General features: G+C 31.7%; 1 protein-coding gene and 1 long non-coding RNA gene across 2 annotated transcripts; one reads left to right on the plus strand and one right to left on the minus strand.

The window, feature by feature from the left end:
- Positions 1 to 316: 316 nt before the first annotated feature.
- LOC127144059 (uncharacterized) lies at positions 317 to 918 on the minus strand. The gene is made up of 2 exons (XR_007815677.1): positions 547 to 918; positions 317 to 461 (listed from the first exon to the last, which is right to left on the minus strand). It is a non-coding gene; the product is annotated as an uncharacterized LOC127144059 (long non-coding RNA).
- Positions 919 to 7,729: 6,811 nt separating this feature from the next.
- LOC103496030 (uncharacterized) lies at positions 7,730 to 8,456 on the plus strand. The gene has a single exon (XM_008457745.3). The coding sequence runs from the start codon at positions 7,875 to 7,877 to the stop codon at positions 8,193 to 8,195; it is 321 nt and encodes a 106-aa protein (XP_008455967.2). The 5' UTR covers positions 7,730 to 7,874; the 3' UTR covers positions 8,196 to 8,456.
- The last annotated feature ends 2,259 nt before the right edge of the window (positions 8,457 to 10,715 follow it).

The raw sequence follows: 10,715 nt of genomic DNA on the forward strand, positions 1-10,715 counted from the left end.
GATATCCCGACGTACAAAACGACGTCGGGAAGAACGTCGGGAGAAATACGTCGCGAGAGGCTTTCCCGATGCCGTACCAACTCGGCATCGGGAAAGGTTTTCTCGACGTCGGGAGATGCGTCGGGAAAACCTGTTTTTCGACGTTTTTTTCCTAACGAATGAACATTGGGAAATCGTTTTTATATTTGTTTTTAAATATTTTATTTTTACTTTTTTCCTTATAATATTTTGCTCAAACATTCACAATGATGTTCGGATTGCTCAAAAAAATTTCGCGACGTCTTAGATTAAATTAAAATAAATTAATAAATATACAAACACAAATTAAAAAAATAGAATTAAAATTAATAATACGAATAAGTTGACTACAACAAAATATAGTTCTCAAAATAGAAAAAACATAAACATAATGAAAAATCTCCCAACGAGGTGCGTATGCGCGTCATTCTACACCTTCGGTCCTAAAAATGGTATAAAAATAATTAAGTTTAATACATAATCATATATTGCAAAAACTTAAGAATAATAGAGACATATACGACGTACCGCAGAGCTAGGGATCATGTGGTGGTCCCTGTTGTGCACGAGTTAGGTCTTCAATCATCTTTTTCATAGCTTCCACTTGTGAAGCTAATGCTTGGTGATTTCTATCTTGTACTTCAATCCGTTCGAAAGCTTCATGAAGTTTAGCTTGTAATTCAATCTCTTTTTGTGTGGACTGCGAACAAGATGTCGACGAACTGCTTACACTTGCCGTTATGCGGGCCTTCGGCTTGGGTCCCCAACCAAGGCCTTTTGAGTAGCCTGGTCGTCTACCCAACACCTGATCGCATATCTCATCCTCAGAGAGTGGCTGACTACCCTCTGGGGTAGGCTGGGATTGGAGTTCCAGCATTTGATTCTGCAACAAATTTAAAAATTATGTTAGGTAACGTGCAAAAATATATAATAAAAGTGGATAATTAATAAGGGTATAACTTACGTGCGCATCCTCGGCGACCTACGACACGAATGTCCCAGCTCAAGCGTGTGTTTCCCGGAACAATTCCACACGATCGACCGGTTGCCCTCTTCTTTCAGCGAGCTCATACTGTCGTTGTAGAAACGACTTGGACCCGCTACTATGATTGTAAGGCTGCTTCTATCCATGATTGCTCCTGCATTAAAACAATTATATTGTTTATTTCTTATACATATTAAAACTTGTTATCATAATTAATCATGACAAATACCTGGAATGCACGGCTAATATAATGGAAACTCCAACTGATCTAGTTGTTCTAATATTGAAGGATGTTTACTCATAACTGATCTAGTTGTTCTAATATTTCATCCCCATTCATCACCACAGGAGGAGCCTTACGCTCTACCTTTCTATCGTGTAGCATACTTCTACGCCACACGTGATTCTGTGGAAGATAGCGTCTATGTCCCATGAAAGATATTCTACCTCGTATCCCGAAGGACGATCTATCACCCATGCATATAGGACATGCCTGATACCCCTTCGTACTCCACCCTGATAGGTCACCATACGCCGGGAAGTCATTAATCGTCCACAACAAGGCTGCGTATAGCTGAAAGAACTGACCTGTAAGAGAGTCATACGTACGCACCCCAAAAGTCCATAAGTCTTTCAATTCCTCAATCAATGGTAGGAGATACACATCAATTTCCCTACCAAGAGATTTAAGACCGGGTATGAGCAGTGACATAAAGAAATTTGTCTCTTTCATGCATTTCCATGGTGGCAAATTGTAAGGAAGTAACACAACAGGCCACATACTGTACGAGGTACTCATTTGACCAAATGGGTTAAACCCATCTGAAGCCAAGCCCAAACGCACATTTCGTGGATCAGAAGCAAAATCAAGAAATTCAGAATCAAAGTGCTTCCACCCCTCTGCATCAGCTGGATGTCTCAAGACATCATCTGTTTCAACATGTTTGTCCCTATGCCATCTCATGTCAGCAGACCCTTCCTGCGATACAAACAAGCGCTGTAATCTAGGTACCAAAGGAAAGTGGCGCAATACCTTATGCGGAATTTTTTTCCCTCTATTATGATTAACCTTGTACCTAGCCTCGCCACATGTAGGACAATGTTGCAAATCAGCAAACTCTTTCCAATACAATACACAGTCATACTTGCACGCGTGAATAGTCTCGTATCCCAAGCCCAAGTCACGAAGTTTTCGTTTTGCTTCATAAAATGAACTAGGAATAGTACTATTACACATTGGAAACGCTGCTCTTAAAAGTTCTAACAACATGTCGAACGACTTGTTACTCCAACCATTTAGAACTTTCACATGAATCAACTTAACCAAAAAATTCAACGACGAAAATTCAGAACAACCGGGGTACAACTCATTATGTGTTTGATTCAATAAGTCCTGAAATATATTATTTGTTGTATCTTCATCTATATTTACTCCAACATTCATCGCCATTTCATCTTCCAAACGAAATTCCTCTATTTCCTCTTCATGTTCAATAGGGGCTTGTAAATCATTTAGCATACCAAAGATATCACCTTCTTCATTAAATTGTGTACTACTAGTTCCTTCATTAAAAGGATTACTACTAGTTCCTTCCTCAAAGTTTTATGTACCTCTATAGCTTAATGACTCTCCATGATACACCCATTTTGTGTAGTAGGGGGATATTCCAATAGTCAGCAGATGTCGTTCCACACCCTCTAATGAGCTCCAATTTAAATTCAAACATCTCTTGCATGGACACCTCAATCGTCCGTAAGCATCAACGTGAAATTTGGCAAATTCTAAAAATTGGGTCACTTCATGTCTATACTCAAGGGATAACTTATTTCTAAGTTTCATCCAACCCTTATCCATCGTTTAAGTCCCTAAAACATAAATAGGTTTGATTAGAAACATATGTCTCTCACTCTCTCACATCCATAACTTACTCCCCTGAATTTTCACTATTTTTCAATAACTAAGTTCAAACTATAGATGCTACCATAACTGCAGGATAGTCAACATAACCTAATTATTAACAACAAAATATTTCAAAATATCTTCGCATCCTACAAACCCCTCCAAACTACAGAGGCTACCATAACTGCAGGATAGCCAACACAACCTAATTATTAACAACAAAATACTTCAATCTATCCTACTACCACCCCTTGAAACCAGCAAATTGATCAAAACAAAAAAGGCTACCATAACTGCAGGATAGCCATCCCAAACATAAACAAATTCAAAACAAAAAAGCGGATAGCCATCTCAAATCAACAATAAAAATATTCAACACAAACAGGCTACCATAACTGCAGGATAGCCAAAACAAATCTTAACACACATATTACATTCCCAATTCAATTTAACTATTAACTTCACCCCCCCCCCTCCACTTTCAATTTTCAATTCAACTATAAATTCCCACCCCCCCCCCCCCCAATTTCAATTTTCAATTTAACTTAAACCCCCTCCCTCCAATTCAATTTTAAATTTAACTATACATCCCCCCCTCCCCCAATTCAATTTAACTATTAACCCCCCTCCCCTCCAATTTCAATTTTCAATTCAAATATAAACCCCCCTCCCAATTCAATTTTCAATTTAACAATAAACCCCCTCCCCCAATTCAACCCCCATTCAATTTTCATTTAACTATAAAATCCCCCCTCAATTCAATTTTCTAAAACAAAAATCCTAAAACATTCAAATTTCAAATTTCAATTTCAATTCAACCACAAATTACACACACTCTATACAAAAATGCATTTAACAAACAAAAATCTATTCCAAAAGAAAATCCTAAACTAATTTTCATAAAAAAAACCCTAAGCTAATTTTCATAAAAAAAAAACCCTAAAACATAAACTTAAACTAAATAAATTTTCATATTTCACTTACCTAAAGTGGCAGACGACGGCGAGGGACAACGACAAAGGAGGGCGGCGACGGACGACGGCGGAACAACGGTAACAATCGCAACGACTTTTTCTCCTTTCTTTTTCTCCTCTCGGTTTCGGATCTGTAATTTACAGAACTGAAACGAATTTAAAAGGGATTTCCCGATGCAGTGACGTGGCGTCGGGAAATCCCTCAAAACGCATCGAGAAAAGGGGAATTCCCAACGCTCATTAAACCCTTTTCCCGACGTTTCATGCGGTGTCGGGAAAAACCCCTATTCCCGACGCCGCTCCCGACGCACTGTTCACGGCGTCGGGAATAGTTCGTTTTTTAAAATTAATTTACCCTTTTCTCGACGTATTCTTGCCGACGCCTTCGTGGTGCGTCGGAAAAGATTGTTTCCCGACGCATCTCCCGACGCGTTGTTGACGGCGTCGAAAAGCCCTTATTCCCGACGTTCTTTATGCCGACGTGCTTTTTGACATTGGGAATGCTCCATTTTCTTGTAGTGGCAGGGGCGGCGACGGCCGTGTGATTTCGAAGAAGAAGATGATGAGAGTGGGTGGCTGCTACTGAGATGAAGAAGATGATGATGAATTTAAGGTTTTAAAAAATATAATAATAATAATAATATAATTCATATTATATATATTATATTATACTATATTATAATATTATAAAATTTATATATATTTTTTTTCTTTTTTCTTTTCCTTTTCAAACTTAAATAACTTTAACACCCAACAAAATAAATTATATACAATTAATGGATTGTACATTATCTTTGGCATAATTTTAGGAATTCAACTTAAGAATCTAAAATTAATACATTGTATTTTGTATCCTAATAATTAGGGAATGTTAAAACTAATTGCATATCTTTAGGGATTGTTCAAACAATATAATATTTTTTTACTTAGTTAAGAATTATTATTTACAAATACACTGTATTCGTGATATGTGATATTTTATTTAATTTTTTTATCTCAAAAAATACACGAACATGGCAGAATCTTAGAAATCTAATATTAGCAATGCAAAATTAATGATTTTTCATAAATAATTTAGAAAATAAAAATGTTAAAATTAAGAAAATGTAAACTTAATTTATTATGTGTGTTTTTTTAGTAAATAATTTAGAAAATAAAAAATGATGAGAATGGGAGGTTGAATTTTGGAATGATTTTAGGGAGGGGTTGAATTTTGAATTTAAACTTAACTAATTTACCAAAGATAGTTATTTGCATTATATTTGCCATGATTTTAAGGAAAGTTTGGTATGTGGTGCTTAAAAAAATGAATCTTTTAAATTCTTTTTCTTTAATTTCTTAATGTTTATCATAATAATTAATTATTGCATTATCTTTGTCATGATTTTAGGGAGAGATTCAATTTTGAATCTATAATTCCAAAAAGAAAAATATTGAATATTTGATTTTTTTTTTTTTGTTAATATTTGCATTGTATTTGGCATGATTTTAGGGAGGGTTGAATTTTGAATATAAACTTAACTAATGTAGCAAATATAATTATTTGCATTATGTTTGCCATGATTTTAGGGAATGATCGGTATTAGGTGTGTATAAAATTTGAATCTTTTAAATTATTTTTCGTTAATTTTTTAATGTTTTTGTTAATAATTAATTGTTGCATTATCTTTATCATAATTTTAGGGAGGGATTCACTTTTGAATGTAAAATTCCAAAAAGGAAAAAATGAATATTTGAAACTCTTTTTCGTTAATTTCTTATTTTTTATCATAATAATTAATTGTTGCATTATATAATTTTGAATCTATAATACTTTGGATAAAATATTAAATATTTGAATTTATTTTTGATTAATTTGAAGGCACGATAATTAGGGGATATTGAAAACAATTGAATATGTTTAGGGGTCTCTCAAAGAATATAATAATTTTTTGATTTGGTTAATAATTATCATAAGTGAATGTGTTTACAAATACAGTGTAATCGTGATATATGATATTTTATTTGATTTTTCGATCTCAAAAAATACATTGTACTTGTATATGAACAATTGTCATCCATGGAGAGATAATTTCAGACCAAAAAAGTGAGAAAATATTTAAAACAGTTAGTTTTGTCATAAATAAAAAAGATAACAATTTGCTATTTTTCTATTTTTATATTTGTCATTTTCACGCATTCCCCAAAATTTAAATTAAACAAAGGAGAGTTATATTTAAACAAAAATCTTAGAGATTAGAATTTAGTTTGTATAGTTTTAATAAAATTTGATTGGAAAAAAAAGGCTTTGGTAGTTAACAAAATCTTTGTAAACAATGTAATCCTATGTATAGAGAAAGAAGGAGAGCCAAGAGAAAAATAAGAATAGGTGGGGTGGAGTGGGGTGGGGTCTCAATCGATTAGATTAGGAATCGATACCTTTTTTAACGCAAGTGGAACCCACTCATGTGCACTGCTGTCTTATTTTCTAACATCCATCATTCCCTCCTCTTGCTTTTCTTTTCTTCTTTTCCGTCCCTCTAATCAACCGCTTTGATCATCTTCTCCAAATTCTAGTGGACGGCCTCGATTTTGCATTTAACCCGACCCGTCCCGTTTTATGTCCTATGAAAACGTGTGTATGACATATTCGTAGTCTCCACAAATGTCACTTAATTCGACTAAAGAGAGAGGCAAGCAAATATATACCCACACACATCCACCCACCAACTTAATTTCTTCTTTTCCAAATTAACATCCATTCTTTTATATTTTACTCTACACAAATTTGGTTAACACTAATCCATTTATTTGTAGGGTGTACTTCTCACACTAGCTTTCATGTTCAAATTAGAAATAAGATAAAAGTCAAGATCAACGAGGACATATTAGTTGTTTTTTTAAAAAAATCAGATTTACCTCCCCTCAAGTTATCATAATTTATTTATTTAGGGTGCATGGATTACTTGCTTCTTATTCTTCTTTAGATTAAACTAAAAGTGATGGTGGTTTTGTGAGTTTTTATCAGTTGCTTGTACAACTTTTCTAGCTCTAAGTAAGGTTGTTTGTATTCCATACTTGATTGTTGTTTGTATTTTACGATTGACCTTGAGCCTATTTTAGTTTATCAATAAGTGGCTTTTCATAAATAAATAATTAAATTAATATATATATATATATAAATCATGAATGGTATGAACTAAAATGGTAAAAGAAAAGCAAGAGAAGTAATTTAAATTTAAAAATTTATTTTTTCTAAAATTTATTGAATTTCGACGATTATCCAAGTTTTAAGAAAGTAATGAACTTCAATTACTATATTATAGTATATATAATTTTAATGTTAAATCATCCCAATTTGAAGCACTTTAAATATATATATTAGTTAATTGCGTTGAATAATATTTTGAAATTAACATCTAGGAGGGATAATTCTTCGTATCGTAAAACTTTTCAACTTTGTGATATTATTTTTGGATTTAGAATTTTCTTCAAGTTTACTTTTTCTATTATTTTTTTTTTCAACAAAAACAAATATCACACTTATATATTAAAGAATTAACCAAACTTCTTAAAAAATTTATAAATATTGCAAAATACATTATAATTACCTGTGTATGCATAGTATATAGTAAATAAACTAGAATATTGTATTGTACTTTATATAGATATTTTAATTGATTTTAGTATATTTGAAAATAGTAATATGTTATTTTATAATTTATTTTGCGGGTTGGGGATGATGGGCTTTAAAAGGAAGTGGGAAGACCTAGGCACACTAGCCAACTAGCCATACCATAAACTCTGCAGGACCACAAAGAAAAAGCCCTCCAACTTAACTGATATTTTTTTTCCTATTTATCAAATCTAAACCCCCCATCCCATTCTCTCTCTTCCCTTCATTTCCTTCTTCAAAACCCCCCATTAGTTTATTCCCTCTTCCTCCCTTAGGATCTACAGCCCAAGAAAAAACTAACACACACATACACACACCCATATATATACACACATCATCATCATGTGGCGGGTGTTTGCAGTTATTCGCCCCACCCTCCACAACTTCACCAACAGCCACCGCATTGCTGATGAGAGTATGTTCACTACAACTGATCAATTCCCCACTTACGCTGCCGCCGCCAACAACCGACGAACCTTTTCCACCGCCATCTTCAACATCATTCGTGCTCCTTTCTCTATTCTCTCTTGCTTCGCTCCACCCTCTGTTCACCGCTCCCCCGACGCCTTCTGGCTCTCTGGTGACCACTATTTTGCCTCCACTATTTCCGAGATCAACCACCTTATGGTAAGCGATGGCATGCGTTACGCCATATTGATGTAAAAGCTTTAAAACTAATCTTACCAAACACACAACACATATATATGTATTAGAATTAAGTACTTTAGCTTTTATTTCGGTTGTACCTGATAAATAATCACTTGGGTTTTTGTTTTTGTTCTTTTCTTTCTTTCTTTTTTTTTTTTTTTTCTTTTTTTTTGGTTAAATTTTATTTAGTGTACTATGTTTCTAATATGTTACCAGTCCCATAATTAAATTAAATTTATATATCAGAAAAAAAAAAGGTTACTCTTTTCCCAAGAATATCAATAACTCTTGTGTTTTTTGTGTCTCTGTTCATGCACGTCATAAATTATTTAATGGAGCAAGTACATGAACGTATCTTATGAATTTCCTAGTACCTAGCTCCATCCCTTACTTACCTTTAGCTTCTCTTTTTTTTTTTTTTTTTTTTTCTTTCTTTCTTTCTTTGGTTCTTTTTTTTTCTTAACCAATCTTTACTACAAAAAGAAATAATTAAGGAACTACGAATTTTAATTTAGATCTTTTTAAGAGGAGAATGAGAAAGATTCTCCAAGGTAAAGCGCTAAACACTTGTGCTTTCTTCAATATTCTTAATTACTCCATTAAATTACAAATTCAATCCATTATAATTTAAGAAAAAAATTACAATTGGAATTTGATTGAAACGTAAAGATTATTTGATAATATTTTATTAAATTATAAGAACTCAATTTTAACTTTTAAAACTATATCCACAAAAATTCTGTAATTTGACTCATTTATTTATTGTTAAATGGTTATTTTGGCTTTCCTATTATAAATGAGATATAACTTATAATTATAGTTTATAATTTGAATTTAATCTCTTTGATAAAAATCTTCTATCAAAAAATTTATCGGATCATACAAGACTTACAATTCAATCATAATTTTTCGAATATGATAAAATTTTAGAATATATTACAATGATAAAAACTTTACTGTGTTTTGAAATAATTTCATCATAATATTTACAATAATTTTCTATTTGTAAAAATAAAATGGTATAAATTGATGGGGAGCAGTTTAAAGAAAAAGGGCCACCCATCAATTCAATTCAATTAAATATAGTTTAAGATTTTTTTTATAAAAAAATTTGAAATAAAATATAGTTTAATTTGATTAAATATGAATCACTTCCTTTAATTATTATTACTAGTTTTGTTACTATTAATTATTATGATAAAAGAGGACCAATGTGTGTGCAACATATATATGACCCATATATCAAAAAAGCAACTTTAACCGAAGGTCCTTTTGGAGGCACTAAAAGCTCGTCTTTTGCTTCAAATACACGATTTATGAAAGTGAGCTAATGTAAAGATATAATTCCCAAAGTACACATTATATATATTATTTTATAAATATTTGTATGTGTGTCACAACCTCTCTTCTCTTTTTCTTTTTCTTTCATTTTTTTCCTTTTTTTTTTTTTTTTTTTTTTTTTGGTTGTGTCTATACTTATGAAAAGCTAGGATTGATAATGACAGTAAGAATAAAGTGGGATTTATTTTAATTTTAATTTTAATTTTTTTGAAAATTTCCCCATGAATGATAGAATTTAAAATGGTGATTGTGACTTGAAGAAAAGCTCCTTGAAAGCTTAATGCTTTTAAAAGGCTAAGCTATATGATGAGTTAGGATTTTATTGCTTGCGCAACTAATTATATCTGTAAATTTTAGACCTTGTTTTTTACTCTACTTTTTACATCCTAAATCTTATCTTTGATTGGATCAAGGTAATTTATGATGGGATTTTATTCAAAGACTATACTCCTTTCAATTTAGATGTCGACATTTAGATTGTTTTTGGGAAGGAAAAAAAAAACAACAAATTTAGGACTATTAGATATATTTCACCTGAAGTTTTCCATAACTTGTTTATGTACTAATGATTTCATATTCATCATTGGATATGAATTTTAAAATAAATATGCCACCAATAGTTACAAATTTACAATATTTTATTATTTTCCTCTTTTTTATATTAAATGGTATAAAACTTGGTCAATCTCACTCAAAAATTTTAAACTCCTAATCATCAAAATATAATGATTGATCCAACCATGTTAGAAAGTCTATACTTTTAAATTCATCATTTAACGACCAACTTATTTCAAGTATTATTTAATAGTGCTTCAAAAATAATAATCAAATAAATATTAGTTCTCAAAAAACTGTCAATATATGAATTGAATATAGCTCAAACATTAATTCTCATTAGTATTTCTTCTCTTGGGATATGGATTCAATTCTTCGTTCCTCTACGTTTGCTATTAAAAAAAATATTTTAAAATTATGCATATCTATTTACATATTTTGACGTGTAAATTCTAATTTATTAGTATGCATCACTAATAAATAGATTAATAAACATCTACGATATTGACTTGTGTTAGTGTATCTCATACATAAATTACTAATTAGACATGTGGCTATCGACCTTTTTAATCAAGTTTTGTAAGAAAAACAGGCTTGATGCATAAAATTAGGGTTTATAGAAAACATACCTTCAAAGTT

Source organism: Cucumis melo, chromosome 11, assembly GCF_025177605.1.
Source record: "Cucumis melo cultivar AY chromosome 11, USDA_Cmelo_AY_1.0, whole genome shotgun sequence".
NCBI lineage: Eukaryota > Viridiplantae > Streptophyta > Magnoliopsida > Cucurbitales > Cucurbitaceae > Cucumis > Cucumis melo.

Excerpts from the sequence above, each read along its gene's own strand:
- LOC103496030 (XM_008457745.3), top strand. The coding sequence starts at position 7,875 with ATGTGGCGGGTGTTTGCAGTTATTCGCCCCACCCTCCACAACTTCACC.